The sequence below is a fragment of the Tachysurus fulvidraco genome, chromosome 4 (assembly GCF_022655615.1).
Source record: "Tachysurus fulvidraco isolate hzauxx_2018 chromosome 4, HZAU_PFXX_2.0, whole genome shotgun sequence".
In the NCBI taxonomy this organism is placed as follows: domain Eukaryota; kingdom Metazoa; phylum Chordata; class Actinopteri; order Siluriformes; family Bagridae; genus Tachysurus; species Tachysurus fulvidraco.
In genome coordinates, this window is record NC_062521.1 from 16382041 (window position 1) to 16399174 (window position 17134).

At 36.8% G+C, this 17134-nt stretch overlaps 1 protein-coding gene and 1 long non-coding RNA gene across 4 annotated transcripts in view; one reads left to right on the forward strand and one right to left on the reverse strand.

Moving 5' to 3' along the window:
• LOC113636260 (myoferlin-like) overlaps window positions 1-17116 on the reverse strand; it is a 61197-nt gene extending 44081 nt beyond the window's left edge. The window contains exons 1-3 of the mRNA XM_047812083.1: window positions 16876-17116; window positions 1671-1726; window positions 1485-1576 (exon numbers count right to left, since the gene is read on the reverse strand). Of these exons, the coding sequence (XP_047668039.1) occupies window positions 1485-1576; window positions 1671-1726; window positions 16876-16963 (236 nt within the window). The 5' untranslated portion in view covers window positions 16964-17116. The remainder of the gene's footprint in view (window positions 1-1484; window positions 1577-1670; window positions 1727-16875) is intronic.
• On the forward strand, window positions 9376-11103 carry LOC113636262. Of its 3 annotated transcripts, XR_007140334.1 has the most exons (5): window positions 9376-9987; window positions 10269-10393; window positions 10517-10650; window positions 10730-10817; window positions 10965-11103. It is a non-coding gene; the product is annotated as an uncharacterized LOC113636262 (long non-coding RNA). The 3 variants fall into 3 exon arrangements; XR_007140333.1 differs by having other exon boundaries at window positions 9376-10149; window positions 10730-11007; XR_007140332.1 differs by having other exon boundaries at window positions 10730-11007.
• Window positions 17117-17134: the final 18 nt, after the last annotated feature.

Genomic DNA, 17134 nt, shown 5'->3' on the forward strand with positions numbered 1-17134 from the left:
CTAGACCTTGAGGTTCGTCTGAGCACGACCAAAGTTTGCATACAAAAAGAACAATGTGAAAAATTTCAGTTTTTCTTGTGGAACTTATACTAAACCTTTTCTATAATACTATCTTCATAGTCCTCATTCTGGGGCATGTTCATTATACATTTGTATTGAAAATGAAAGCAACAGTCTCAACAGTGATTTTAATGCAATGGAATTTTGCAAAATGTAAATTAATGGAAACTTTTCCACTCTTCTGTATATGTATTTGAGCTGTTCAGAAGCAGGAATGTTTAGTTAGTGACGAATTTCCTTAAAGGAGGTTTTTGAGATTGTTTGGGAAAAACATGGAATGTAAAACCAAGTGTATGAGTCACATCTCAGACAAAAAGCAGCAAGATCTAATTTCTCAAAAATACATCAAGCCTCATCCTAATGCACAGTTAATACAAAAAAAAAGCGCCATATATATACTCAAATATGATCCAACTGTGCATTAGAAATATTACCAAACAGATTTATAGGTCAGCATAAAAGGATTTCTGGCAGACTCCATGTGGAACATTTCTTTAAAAGTGATTAAAACAACAGTTACAGTAGAAACAAGTCTTGACAAGCAGTTCCACATTACTTGCCTCATGCACTGTGGCAATTTGCTTCACTCCAACAATGGAAAAAAAGTGTTTTCAGTCTTCCAAGGCTCCCAAAATGGGGATTTTTAGCAGGAACTTTTGGCTCAGGTAAACATACTGTATCCCTCTAATCAGTACAACAACAACACCAATGATAATGTTCAGATATTTTTCACTTACTAGGCTAACTAAAGACACATTACAAAGCTAAGCTGAGCTTTATCTGTGGACCTGAATCTAACCCTTTCAGAAAAATAAAAGTAATAATAGATGTTGTAGTATGATTGTTATAATATAATGCTGGGGGGGGGAGGGGGAATCTGGGTTCTACTCTCACATAACAGAGCAAGTACAGACATAGAAGCTAGGTGTGGAAGCGAGGGATCACTGTACATGCTGAGTCTTCTCTGTTTTCATCTATGTAATGTTAATTCTACAGTTGCACTGGTTTATTATATGTTTTATCTAATACAGAAAGAGTGTAGGTGTTAAAAACCTAGGCATAATGTGGTTTTCACAGTTTTCTCATCCACTTCATTCAACGCTCTGACAGTGGACACACTAAAAGACAGTGTTTGGTGCATCTGTGCAATTATTCAAGCTTATATATATATATATATATATATATATATATATATATATATATACATATATATATATACATACATATATATACATACATACACACACACACACTGTGTATATATAAAAAAACTTGTGTATATATATATATATATATATATATATATATATATATATATATACACACACACTGTCTGTGTGTGTGTGTGTGTGTGTGTGTGTGTGTGTGTGTGTGTGTGTGTGTGTATATCTTTAAAAGACTGCCAAAAGTGTCAAAGTGCATACTTGTCCTTCCCGATGGTCTCATAGTCTTTAACCACAACATCGATGAATGAAGAAGAGTCCAGAGGTGAACCTTTTAAATCAAACTCAATAATCTGTAATGGAAAACAAGAACAACAGCTAAGTGCCATACAATATAATCAAAATTAGGACATTTTCTGTATCTGAGCATCAGTGTATTTCACTCACCTCATTCCACACAGGGTTTAACTCATTGGAAATAGCTTTGGTTTTCTTTTTTTCACCTGGAAGAAGTTTAAACAAATTAGGAAAGCAAGGGATGGTTCTTTAGTGGTCAGGGTATATTATGGCAAACGGTTTCCCTATTGCGATTTCGCAATCGTTTACCCAGCGCGAGATCATAGGAAGGAATTAAAAGTACGAGGCTCCAGGTGTAAGATGCGGGGCAACGTTTACCAAATTTCAAACTTAAAGTACATGCAAACAGATATTAATAGACAGGTTTCAGTCAAATATTTATGAATTTAGCAATCAAAATAATAAAAGATAGGCTACTACGCCAAGTTGTCAGAGGAAATGTAACTTAACCGAGTTTTGGAGAAAAAAAACAGACCTTTATTTAACCTTTATTTAACCAGGTTGAACTCACTGAGATTAAAATTTACAGGAGTGACCTGGCCAAGATGAGAAGCAGTACAAATAATTCAATAACAGACAACAAACTTTTTATAAGTTATATAGTTATTACGAGATCTATCCTTGAAAGGTTATACACAGCAAAAACTGGAGAGTTTACATTTTGGTGTTAAACATTTCAGAGTTGATTTCAACACCCAAAGAGTAACATTAACACATTCAGAGTAAAATGGTGTTCGGTGTTGGTCATTTCACAGAGTTGATCATCAGTGTTAAACCAACTCCATGGAGATGTAATTGGACTCCGCCCACGCATTTTCAATTGTCGCTAATGAAATCCATGAAGACGCCACCCGCCATTATCCTCGCGTCGGTTTGAAAGGTAAGTTAAATGAAATAATACTCAAACATTTATGATTGGTGCTAATTCAATAACAGCATGTACAATATTACGTGCCGTGGAGCACTGCACATTAAAATATACGTTACGTTATTAAAATATAGAAAAAAGACAATGCATAAACAAAACCTATAGGCCTATGTACATCGCCACGTTTTACAATGCTCACTCGTTACGATTCAACTAAATCAAGCAATCAAATGATTACACTTAAGTAAAGTTGGCCCCATATTCCCAGATTCGATTCAGTAACTCCTGAGCTAAAGGGTGTTACTACACGAATAACACCCCCCCCCCCCCTTTTTTTTTCTCTTAAGCCGCCTTCACACTGCACACGCCAAACGACCGCCGATAAACCGGAAGTCATTCATTTCCTATGGAGAGTCGCAAGGTCGCTGCGTGAGGTGACGACCATCTGCGGATCCGTCATTTTCCGATCCGTTAAAGAAAATTTTTACTTGTGCGATTACATCGCGTCCGATATGCCGACGGGATGTGATGTATTCCAATGTTGTCCAATCAGGTTCGTGTGCGCGAGTTGATAAAAATTATTAAAAAGTATTAATAAAGTTATAAATTATTAATATTAATATTGTATTATTTTTAATGTTGTCAATGTTTCCTCAAAAATTATTCGCGGTCTTTCTGGATTTATTGTTGCATTGATTGTTTGTATTTACTCCTTCATTAATTAATTCATTCATTCACCATGATATATGGAGGGAGAATACAGGCTCTTGCATTTGCTCTCCTTTACTGGAGACGCAAAAGAAAATATTGCAAATCAGTGTGGATAAAACACTACCTAACTCGGAGAAAAGGTCTCGGCGAGAGTGGTGATTTTCGGGTGTCACGAGAATGTTGACGTCTACACGATCATATTGCACATTCCGTGCGACTGCCACTAGGGGGCGAAATGCGACAGTCGTGTCTGTTTGTCGTGTGCAGTGTGAAGGCGGCTTTAGTAATGTAGAGAGGCAGCTACAACCTAATCCTCCTCAATATCAGCTTTCCTCCGCGTTGGACAAAATACATAATTCTCTATGTGCGAACACCGAAGAGACAGATTCCAAGGGACCATCTGCAAAGTGCAAAACCCGAAAAGCGAATACAAAAAACAGTCAATAACTTTACTGTAATACACTGTACTGTCACCAAACTCAGATCACACATCACTGATGTCCTAATTGATGTACTAAAGCACTTATTTTGGGGAAATGTCTTTTTGTTGATTATTTATGATTTTTCATAATTTAAAAAAATTAATAGCTTTACTGTAATACACTGTATTGTCATCAAACTCAGATCACACATCACCGATGTCCTAATACATATACTAAAACACTTATTTGGGAGAAATGTCTTTTTGTTCATTTTTTATGATTTTTCATAATTTTATTGATTTTTATTTATTATGAAAAATCATTAAAAAATAATTTCCCCAAAATACATGTTGTACTATATCAATTAGGATATCAGTGATGTGTGATCTGAGTTTGGTGACAGTACAGTGTATTACAGTAAAGCTATTGATTTTTTTAAATTATGAAAAATCATAAAAAATCAACAAAGACATTTCCCCAAAATAAGTGTTTTAGTGCATGTATTATGACATCAGTGATGTGTGATCTGAGTTTGATGACAGTACAGTGTATTATAGTAAAGCTATTGAGTGTAATTACCATAAGTCAATTTATTGATTTTTATATTATGAAAAATCAAGAAAAAGAGATTTCTTCAAAATAAGTGTTTTAGTATATGTATTAGGACATCAGTGATATGTGTTCTGAGTTTGATGACAGTACAGTGTACTACAGTAAAGTTATTGACTGTTTTTATAGTATTCGCTTTTCGGGTTTTGCACTTTGCAGACGGTCCCTTGGAATCTGTTTCTCAGTTGTCTGCACATAGAGTCTTGTGTATTTTGTCCACCGTGGAGGAAAGCTGATTTTGAGGAAAATTGGGTTGTAGCTGCCTCTCTGCATTACTATGATAAAAAAGAGGTGTTATTTGTGTAATAAGAGCGTTTAGCTCAGGAGTTATTGATTCGGGAAACTCGAATCTATGAATATGCGGCCAACTTTACTTAAGTCACAATATATTATGGCATGCCGTTTAGGAAATTATTCAAGAGAGAATTGAATGAAAAGTCTGAATATATTGAATGGATCCTGAATATATTGAATGAATCCTAGCTTCATCAAGACGCACCCGATATCTTGTACATTAGGCAGAATGACTGAGTCAGCAATAAACTTATTTGCTGCAATTTTAAGGAATGAAGAGATGGTTAACACGTTTAACAATGCGTGTACAGCCCAAAGTGGTGCCGTAAACCACACTAGTGTTGGACTACAGATGAAGAAATGTATTTGCTATTTCACCAAGGAAGGTGAAGGAAGGTTTCCACTATTTACATATCTAACAGACACGGATCAAGATCACTAATTTGGATCTCTTTTTGTTTCCACTACACTACTGTCTGCCTATTTATGCTAGGTAGGTGGGTTAATATGGGTTTAAAGAAATTTAAGTCACCAGTCTTGCATGACTTTTCCAATACTTCAGGCATATTGTGTCTTACACCTGTCAATTCAGCAGCAAGATCTATCTTTTGGATACAGTGAGATGACTTAGTGTAATTTGAAAGTTTATAACAATAAAATTATTTGCTATTACAAACCCATAGTTTCCCCACAGATCTTGATCCATGTCTGTTAGACATGTAAATGGGGGAAACCTTCCTTCACCTTCCTCGGTGAAATAGCAAATACATTTCTTCAACTGTAGTCCGACACTAGTGTGGTTTACAGCACCACTTTGGGCCGTACACACACTGTTAAACGTGTTAACCATCTCTTCATTTCTTAAAATTGCAGCAAATAAGTTTATCGCTGACTCCGTCATTCTGCCTAAAGTACAAGATATCGGGACTTAAGTGAAGTTGGCCACATCTTCACAGATTGGAGTTTCCAGAGGGTGCTACTACACAAATAACACCTCTTTTCTGTTGTAGTAATGTAGAGAGGCAGCTACAACCCAATTTTCCTCAAAATCAGCTTTCCTCCATTGTAGACAAAATACATAAACTGATTCCAAGGGACCGTCAGCAAACCCGAAAATCAAATACTAAAAAACAGTCAAATACTTCACTGTAATACACTGTACTGTCACCAAATTCAGCGCACACATCACTGATGTCCTGATAGTTATAATACACTTATTTGGGGGAAAGGTCTTTTTGTTTAATTTTTATGATTTTTCATATAACAAGACATTTCTCCCAATTAAGTGTTGTTGTATAACTGTCAGGACATCATTGAAGTGTGAGCTGAATTTGGTGACAGTACAGTGCATTACAGTGAAGTTGTTGACTGTTTTTTATATTCGCTTTTCGGGTTTTGCACTTTGCAGGTGGTCCCTTGGAATCTGTCGCACATAGAGACTTATGTATTTTGTCCAACGCGGAGGAAAGCTGATATTGAGGAAAATTGGGTTGTAGCTGCGTTGTAGCTGCCTCTCTACAGTACTATGATAAAAAAAGAGGTGTTATTTGTGTAATAACAGCGTTTAGCTCAGGAGTTATTGACTCTGGAAAATCGAATCTGTGAATATGCGGCCAACTTTACTTAAGTCGCAATACATAACATAGAGTATAATGTTTGATGCGTTTAACAGGAATTCTCTGCATGCATGATCACTTTCCAACGGCCCCCTTCTTATCATACTGGATACAGTTTGTAAATGTTTCTATTGCCTCTTTTCCACCGGAAAGAACCGGGTGCTGGTTCAGAGCTAGCGCTTGTGCTGGTTCAAAGTTGGTTCCACTGGCGAACCTTCTAAGAACCATTTTGCCTTTACACCGGTTAGAGAGCCATCACAGCGCCGAGTGTGACGTCACTGTATACGTGTCACGTGTCCCAGCAACGTTAGCGCAGCAGCGGCAAACACAAACTCATCAACAATGGCGGATGTTGCTTTACTGTTAATGCTCATGGCATTGTGAACCTACATTGGCATCCAAACGCGGCGAATAAAACGTGTACGTGCAGCTCCGTGTAACCTGTATAAACGGAGGTTGTAATCGATAAAGTACATAACGTTATTTTATCATTAACACAGAAAAAAATTTAGCCTTAGCATGTAGCTACCTACTATCATGTCTGCTGATAATGTATCATCGCGGTAAAGTAAAAGTGTATTAAACATTAGTATACTTAAGGTACATTATCAAATGCGCTAACAGTAGCCCCGCCCACAGCTCCTGACACAAGCGGTTCTTAAGTCTATACCAGCAACGTTTTGGTGCTACTTAAGAACCACTTTTCCTGGTTCGGAGCCGGTGCTTTGGTGGTTGAAACAGAAAGAACTGGTTCTAAATTAGGCTCTGGCTCCGAACCAGCACTGGAACTGCCTCGGTGGAAAAGGGGCATAAGACTGTAGGTTGTTTTTTGGCTGTGTGTTTGTGTTGCCGCAGTCTTTTTCATTTCGCAGGGTGTAACATCTCTCCCACTCGACAGCATGCCTCTGTTTAAGGTGCCGCAGTAAATTAGTCGTACTGCTACCTAAACACACTTTGCAGCGGGGTGTTGTGTGTTCTGCATCTGACGCCGCAAAGCCGAACCAATATGGAATAAAAACACTGTCAATAATAATCGTACGTAATTCAAAGCATTTGTGTGTAAATTTACATTTTGCGGAGTTGGATCCCAAAACCTACGGCCACGACAGTTTACAGATACAAGATTTTGCGTGTTTGTTCAAATACAACTCCAAAATGTACGACTATGACAGTTTACACAAACAACGCCTGTTTTCACAACACCTCTTTTTCACACACGAAAACGGTCTGCGAAACAACTGTCAAAAATACGTCATCACGTAAACAGGCATTACTATCCGAGGAAAGATGAATCGATTCCACATAGTGCGCGTGCGCCCCGCCCACTTTTAAACCACTGGCGCCGAAATGGCGGATCAGCAGCCAAGCGCTCACTCATCGTCAGTGTTGTATAAAGTAGTAGAAAGCATTACGTGAGTAAAAGTACAAGTATCATACTAGAAAAAGACTTTGGTAGAAGTGAAAGTCACCTTTTAGAATACTACTCAAGTAAAAGTCTTAAAGTATCTGATATTTACTGTACTTAAGTATCAAAATTCATTTTCTGATATTTAATGTACTTAAGTATTTGAAGTAAAGTAAAATTTCAGTGATTTTCGGTAGGCATAAGAGCAGGGGCAGATATAGGGTTTCATCTTTAGGGGTTTTAGCCCTCAGTGAGAATTTAAAACAAGAAGAGTTTTATATTATATGACTACATAGTAAGCCAAAAGTTATGGTATTATTAAATGGCAAAAGTGGACACCAAAACTTTATGCATGATGTAATGATGCCAGTCTTGAATCAGATCAGTTCATGTGTGTGTGCATTCTCTACAAACAGTGTGTCCAATGCAGTCATTAATAAACTAATATTCACAAAGACCAAATCAATAAATATTATTTTTATTTAGTATTGTATGGATTGTTTGCATTAATATTTTGTTTGTGCTACAACTCTGGTAATGAGAATAGTGAAATTTCACTGCTTTTGGTTGCTGTATTTGCAGCTTTCTGATTAACGTTATAGATAAAAGCCTCCAGCTCTGACTGCGCGTACCTGTGCTTCTCCGTACAGCGTGCGGAGGGTAATGCAATCTAGGAGCAAGTGATTCACCAAACCTCCCTTATTACAGTCACACACATTTCTTCTGATTTTATTTTGTAGTAACGAAGATGCTTAGTGGAAATATAACGGAGTAAAAGTATACATTTTACCTAGGAAATGTAGTGGAGTAAAAGTGAAAGTTGACAGATTTAAATAGCAAAGTAAAGTAGATACGTGACATTTCTACTTAAGTACAGTAACAAAGTATTTTTACTCAGTTACATTACAACACTGCTCATCGTCTCAGGTAAGTTGGTTTTTCCTTCCAAATTCGGACATGTTTAAGGGTTAGTTATCACTAATAACAGAGAGGAGTAATATTACAGATATAGGTTAACTATAGTAAGTAAGATTAGCTCTCAGAGTAAGGTTACATTAGGTGCTTAAAGAATACAGCTGTTTAGGAGGTCATCACTGCAGTCTGTAGCGTGATGAGATAGGCCTACATAAAAGAATTAGCAATTTTAAGTGTTAACTTACTAACAGCTGTGTACATAGGATTACATAAAACTCCACATCCAACTCCGCAAAATTAAAATTTACACACAAATGCTTTGAATTATGTACGATTATTATTGACAGTGTTTTTATTCCATAAACCAATTCCATATGACAAATGACACTGTGCCTTTCTTGGGAACGAGTTCTTCCCTCGAATCTAGGAATATGGGGCCAACTTTACTTAAGTAATTATTACAGCGTGGCCACGATTTAATTAAAATAATGGAGCGAATTAATAAAATGAATAAGCGTGATCTTTTACAAAGCCTTGTTTATTGCTATGACTGGCATTTTCAATGTACACCTAGCTAAGTTAGCTACGGAAGATATGTATATTTTATTTTTTTTAAAGTATTAGTCTTACAAGCGTACACACACAGTGTTTCCCGCAGCACTTTGCAGTTCGGGCGGCCCGCCTAAGCTGGGAAACCCTACCGCCTTAACTAGGTCGTCCAAAAAAACAAAAACAAATTCTGCTGCATCTCGGAGAATAGCGAGGACACGCTTCACACATGGCCGAAATGAGAGAAAGACGTGGTCCGTCACTGTCTGGAGGATAACTAGCCAGTTGATAAAACGCGTATCCGTGAGAACTGTAAGTGGACTTATGTTTTGGGTTTATTTAAGCCTGTTATTGTATTAGTTTATAGTTCTTACAAATTTAAAGTAAGTTAGGTGGTGATTTTGTTGTTTGAGTTCTTCACCTGTCAGCTAGATTGCACGTGCCTGTTTTTAATAATTGTTAAATGTAGTACAGAATCTGTAGTCTATCTCACAAGAAGCACCTGGCCCCTCCCAACCCTACCGCCTTAACTAATACATTTTCTGCGGGAAACACCACCGACTGCTTTCCCAGTTCATCTCACCTACTCTGCACACACGAGTCAGGTGTGTGGCTGCGGCTGAAATAATGTTGAACTCCATTAAGTAGGGGGTTTTATTCACTTTAAATAAAGCGATTCTCTTTAATGTAGTTGATGCAGACTCATTCATAAATTAGTTGCAGCAAAAATGCTGATTACCGGTGTAATTTTCCAAGAATCTGCTTTATTAGAGATTAAAATCTTATCTAGTTAACGTTAGCTTGTTGCATTGTGCAACCCCCCCCCCCTTGTTAAATGAAATTTACGCCCATGTATATGTAAACATATTTTTCTTTCATTTACACCAATTTACAATGTCAAACGTTTTGCATGTTTCAGGTAAAATGTTGGTCCAGGTCAAGTACAACGAACAGCAGAAGTATGTGAAGCTGGATTGCATTGAAGAGAGGTTCGACTTTATGCAATTTCATCTAAAAGGTTGTTTTTTTTTCTTCACTATTAAAATAAATAAGAATTTGATTAAAATCTGAAATTCTTTGTATTGTCCAAGCTGTCATGTTGTTGACTCATTTCTGTACATGCCTTTATCATATAACATTAATGTTTTATAGAAGGGGACACATTGGAAGAAAAAAAAATGTAATATTATCCATATTTACATTCTGCTTGCATAATAAAGATATTCGTATTTAGTCGTTTGTTGTGAAAGGCTGTCAACTAAAAAATAAATTAAAAAAAAAATATTTTTTTCTTTTCAGTCATTGAGAGATTTTGCTTGCCACCAGATGCAACAGTTACATACAAGGATGCAACAGGAACAGAAGTCGATGCAGAGATATTCAGCGACCTCGTTGGAAAAGGCTAACTGTTTTCTCAAATGATGGTGAGTTTTGTTGAATTAGAAAGACGGCTAGTGTTATCAAGCAAATAAATATGATAAATCAGACGATGATAAAATAAATCACCAAGCTAATTCTTATGTTATATATTTATATATATTTTTTAGTTGGTCGAAGAAAATTAAAATTCAAGTCCGGTGGTGAAGCCATATTACAGGAGTATCAAGAAACAAACGCTTACAGATGCCACAAGAAGACAAATGGTTAACCTCCTGGTGGCTCACATGATTGATATGCATGGGTATTTTTATTAATTTTTTTATACAAATAACTGCATGGCCATTGTGTAAATAAATAACAAATTTTATATCTTCTCTCAGGCAACTCCCTACTAAACCTATCAGAGAACCGTATGCTCATGGCATGCTGTTCCCTTCCCTGAGAGATCCATATTCCAAGAAAGGCTATGTAAGTCATTCTCTGCATGACCATTTCACGTTGAACTTGCAATGGTATTATATCTGCGACATAGAAATTTGATTCTTTTAAGGAACACTTTTATGATGCTGCAAGAAACACAGGATACATTGCTTGGCGTATGAAAACTGTCCACAGGCAGATTCGACGAGGATCTTTGCCACTAGACAGCCCTCGTAATGTTTCTCCAGGAGGCCCAAAATGCCAAAGGGCTACTAATTTTGAAGGGCAACTTGATGGGGATGCTTGCAGAGAAGCTATGTCTTTGGTCAACCATACCATAGACAAGTCCCTAATATTCCAAAAGATGAGAGAGACCTTCAGCATCGCCAGAAGCTCGTTAAAGATCCAGGCGCTACTGCTGAGTCTGCGGACCATGCGGACTGCGGAGTCTTAAAGACTTCATAAACACATCAGGTGAACGTTTAAAATGCTCTATATTTTTAAAGTATTCCATTTTAAGTTTTGCATTAATTAATTCATGTGAATTTTGTCTCCAGTCTACGACCAGGAAATGGCATCTCTTCTTTTATTGATACATCTCCTTCCACCACCACCAGGAGGACAAAAGTCTCCAAAAATCAGTGCATGTGATGCTGCTGAAAGACTTGTAATCTTTCATAAGGTATCAACATTTTAATATTGTTTTGTGGGTTGCACAAACATGGAGATTAAAATCAAGTCTTCAAATGCATTCACATTTTACTAGCCACTGAGTTGTTTGAACAATCACTTTTATAATGTTTTTCTCTCTAACTGGACATTGTGTCTAATATTAAATGTTCATTTTAACTTTAGTCATGCTGCAGTTTGGAGGAGCACCTCAACAGCAACCAGCATCAGCATCCATACCTCCTTGCTGTTGGATGCCAGAAAAGCAAGATTGACAGCTTCTACATCGCCCTGGATAAGCGTCTCATCCCATGCCAGGCAAACCGCTCCCTTGGAGCGTTTGATGAACTTTTCAAGCAGTGGTGTAGTCTACGTGATACGCAGGTATACGCCGTATACTCACTAGGAAAGGCCAAGGATTTCCGTATACCCACTTAAAAAAGCGTGAGGATACGTAACAATATCGTTTTGTGACAGAACTTTCATTCATAAATTCACCCCGTCTCTGTTGCGAACACAGACTGTGGTTGCGATTGCGAATCACTAACGTTTTTGGACCATTGGGGCTTCCGTGGCCTGTGACCTGATCTGACGTCACCTACCAAGGAGGGAAATTAATTGCTTGGCGGTGTTTTTTGGCGCAAGTTAGAAATTAACTAATTAATGTAAAAGAAGATCTGAAACGAAAGCAGACTCAAACTACACTCTGTGTTTTCGGAAGCCTGCGCCTAAAGCTACAGCAGCTTCGAGTGACATTTCACCCATAGCCCGAGTACAAATGTATTTGGAAAGCTTTATAAACTACCAGTTCATTCAGTTCATAATATTCTGCAATGAAAGAGTGATAGAACTGAACAAATGTTTATTGTTCACTCTTAAATGTACATTGAAAATTGACAGCTGATAAAACCTGTGTTCCAGGTCCCATATTCATATAACATTTAAGGCTAAATTTCACCCAAAAATGAAAATTGTTATTTTTCAAAATATTTTTTGTGTTAAACAGAAGGAAGAAACTCATACAGTTTTGGAACAAATTAAGGGTGAGGAAATAACAAAATTTTCATTTTTGGGTTAACTATACGTTTAAGAGCTACATTTAGCTTAAAATGTTAAATGAATATGGGACCTGGAGCACAGGTTTTTTCAGCTGACTGTCTTTTGTTGCTTATAATTGGAATTGGAATGTTAACACATAAGCAGTCTTTAATAATGCTCTAAATTACATGTAGATGCATATTTTATGCATTAGTGAGTGTGGTGGTGCCTATGGGGTGTCACTCTAGGATGGCTGCGTATGAGGCTAGGAGGGGGGGGGTCACAGTATACTCACTACAAAAAACTAGACTACACCACTGTTTTCAAGGCACATTTTGTGTTCAATTTGTCCTATGATTGTGCACTTGTGAACTTTTACACATTCCTGCAAACGACTGTGTACAACATTGATGTAGGGAAAATGAAGGAGTCTCCCAGGGTTAGAGATTTGAGAGCCAGACTGCTTAACCAGACAGTAACCTGTTTTATTTGTCAAAAACAGCGCCCAGACAGTCAACAGTTGATTTCGCATTTAAGAGGTGAACATAGTTACTACCCTGGATCTAAGTTCAAATTAATTTGTTCTCAGCAAGGTTGCAGGCATCAGTTCCAAACGTATGCAGGTTTTCGTAAGCACCTTAATAGTGTTCATTGCAATGTTCAGATGATTGCTCAAAGTTCAACTGTTAGATGTTCGTGAGCCAGTTGCAAGCTCATCTCAAGTAGATGCTTTGGAGGACCTTATGGATCCCCAGCATCAGTCTCCTTGTTCCAGTGCTATATCAGAGAACAATGTTTTCGGGCTTACTAAAAATTCAACTAAAGAATTGTGTGAATCCATAGTGGCCAAAATACAAGCAAGTGGGATTCCAAAGAGTTTGGTGTCCTCAATTGTGGGAGATTTAGAGGAGCTAACAGATGAGCTTCACTCACAAACAAAGCATAACCTACTCTCTGCTTTGCCTACAAATGACCCCTGCAAAACTGTAATAAATGAATCATTTGAAAAGTTAGAAAACCCATTCACAAATCTGAATACCGAATGGAAACGGAGTAATCACTTTAAAGAAAAATGGGGAGTTGTAGAGCCCATTGAGATAAAACTAGGTGTGCGGTATGACAACAGGTTGAATCAGAAATCTGGCACTTATGAACAAGTACCAGTGAATGATACTTTTATATATGTGCCAATTTTAGAAACATTGAAATTCATGTGCAGAAATCCAGAAATTTGTGATCTCCTAAGGAAAGATTATAGATCAGAGTCTGAACTTTTTACAGATTTTAGAGGTGGAAGTGCATGGCCATTGTGTAAATAAATAACAAATTTTATATCTTCTCTCATTTTAAATCCCATCCTTTATTTACAACAAAGAGACATGCATTACAAATCCAAATAAACTATGATGATTTTGAAACAGCAAACCCCCTTGGCTCCAAATGTTGTATCCACAAAATTGGCTGTCTTTATTTTATTGTAAGAAATTTGCCCCCAAAATCTTATTCGGTTCTTATGAACATTCATTTGTTAGCACTTTTTCACGCACAAGATTTAAGCAAGTACAGTTTTGATGTTATACTGGAACCATTGATAAATGATATTAAGATACTTGAAAGCCAGGGATTAAGTCTTCCATTCTCAGATGAGCAGATATATGGCACCATCACACATCACTGGTGATAATCTAGGGATGCACTCGATTCTTGGTTTTAATGAGTCATTTAGTAGCCATCATTTCTTTCGCCTTTGTTTAATTGAAAAGAATGATTCTCAAACAGTATACAGTGAGGATGATATTAAGGTGGTCCTTCGTGGAAAAGAAATCTTTGAAATGCATTGCAAGTCTCTCCAGGAAAACCCACAATTGAGGTCACTGTATGGTTTGAAAAAAAATTCCACAATTAATACACTGAAGTATTTTCATGTTACCAATAACTACTCCTTCGATATAATGCATGACCTCCTTGAAGGTATGGCTCAGTACGAATTGAAATTGCTTTTTGGTCATCTCACACAAAACTTTATATCTGAAGAGGATTTACTTTCTAGGATTTATTCTTTTGATTATGGATTTTTAGAACGTAAAAATCGCCCCACAAAGGTTATTTTGGAGAGTGCTGGTTTAAAGCATTGGTTTAAATTCCATCCAGACATTGTCTTGTGAAAAATCTGCCACTTTTGTTAGGAGACATTGTTCCTCCAGGACACAAGAACTGGAGTTTGTTGCTTATGTTACTTCAAATAATGAACATAGTGTTTTCACCTTTTCTCACTTCAGGCTTGACGGTGTATTTGAAGCACTTGATTTCAAAAACATAACGAAGTCCTTAGCTAAAAAGCATCAGATGGCCATTGCTTACCATTGGGAAACCTTTAAACTCAAACATAATGAGTTTGGGCCAATTAAATCATTTTCCATAAAAGATCAGAATGCTCAACTGCTTGAAATGTTCCTATCGAAAGATGTTTTCTCAACCAGTTGGGTTAAAGTAGATGGTGTAGAATACAGAGCTGGACTTGTGGTGTGCAGTGCAATAGAAGATGAAATGCCAGTCTTCTGTCAAATAAGTGATGTACTTTTGGTTGACAGTCACATTTATCTGTTGGCAAACAAACTATTCAAAGAAAATTTTGATAAGCATCTTCATGCATTCAGAGTACTACAAAGTGATGAAAGGTGTATTATAAAAATGTCAGAGATTGAATTTTATAAGCCATTTGATATACAGTGTTATCGATGAAGGTTTGTATATCATACCTTCTTTTTTTGTAATGTTTTAATTGAACTTTAAAAATAAAAATAATAAATTTCATGGAATTATTTTGTGCTGTAGTTTATTTAACATTATTTTATAGATCTTTTAAGAAGGAAAATAATTTTAACCACCTAAAACATGCAACTCGCAACAGTTTTTTGATATCCCTTTTAGTGTTATCTGACTCCAAAAAGTGTTAAAATTAGTAACTCCAGCATAGTGTTTTTCGGTATCCCTCTTAGTGTTATTTTAACACTTTTTTGGAGTCAAATTAGGAACTCCGTCATAGTGTTAACTATTTAGAAAGTGTTAAATTAACTCCAGAGAGTGTGGAGCTATATAAACTCTGAAGAAGTGTTGAAATCAACTCTGCGAGAGTTAATTTAACACTGGACTTTTGCTGTGTACTATGCTTCTCAGTCTTTAATTGTGAATTGTCAATTTAAAAAAAAAAAACTATTTGGAACATAGTACATACTAATCCAGTTAAGTATAAAGAATTCAACAAATACGACAGTGGCAACAACCCCACCAAAGCATAACCTCCATTTTGTAATAAAATTATATATTATTTTATGTAATAAAAGTCCATTAATATGGATTTTAACCTCAAATATACCTTTTGATATAAATAAAAATATAATCTGTTGCTGCTTAAATGAATGACGTGCTCCACACAAAAATATAAGAGAAGGCGTCTTCCCCATGCACTCTCTAGAAGCCGCGAGAATTAAAAATGGAGTCGTAAAAAAAAAAAACACGGGAGTGGGAGGGAATAGGAGTCATTCTTTTGTTATTGGGACGGGATGGGATTTTACCCAATCTTTTTTTTTTTTTTTTTTTTGCGGGATTGGGATGTGACGGGAATTTTTTTCTGGGAGTGGGACGAGAGTGGTTTGAGAATCCACTCCCGTGTCCCCCTCTATACGAAACGTATTATTAATTATTCAGCATCAATTTACTTGTTTTTGTGATACCATTTTCACACAAATGGGTTTATCTAACACAAACATAGAAACATAATAAATTAAATGAATAAATTAAAGGGCACAAAAATAAATTTAATTTCCTCTGACAGGTGTAGTAGCCTATCTTTTATTATTTTGATTCCTACGTTTATGATGCTCACTTTGATGAGAATATTAACCGTAGAAGAGGATGCGTGTTTATAAAATAGTTAACCAATCAATATAAAATATGTAACGAATATATAAAATAAACCATAAATATTTGACTGAAACCTGTCTATTAATATCTGTTTGCATGTACTTTAAGTTTGAAATTTGGTAAATGTTGCCCCGCCTCTTACACCTGGAGCCTCGTACTTTTAATTCCTTCCTATGATCTCGCGCTGGGTAAACGGAAGGAATGTTGTGCTTTGCGAATTACCCATCGCGAGTTGGTAAACGGCGTGTGCTACATTTGCTCTGCCGATTGCGAAATCGCAATAGGGAAACCGTTTCCCAGAATATACCCTGACCCCATTCTGGTCGCTTTCAATCCGAGCTTTGCCAAAATGGAAGAAACAAAGCATTACTTATAATGTGACTATACAGTGTTTCATTCATTCATTCATTCATTCATTTATTAAAACATTTTTACTTGTATTAGTTGCACACAAACTCGAAAAGTATAAACTCACCTTTAAAGATGACTGTGGCAATGGGGTGAGGGTTGCCGAGTGTCTTTTTAGGGATTGCTTTAGCGCACTCGACCACCACCTTCAGCATGGTGCCCACTGGAGTGTTAATACAATCCGCAGCTTCTATTCATAGGATTCAGGTTTTAAGGAGGAAGCGCGCGAGCGACAAGCAGGCTGGGGAAGGAGAGGAGGGAACAGTGTAATAAAGCTCTGAGGTTAGGCAAGAAAACCACAACAAGAACACCGGTATCCACCCTTT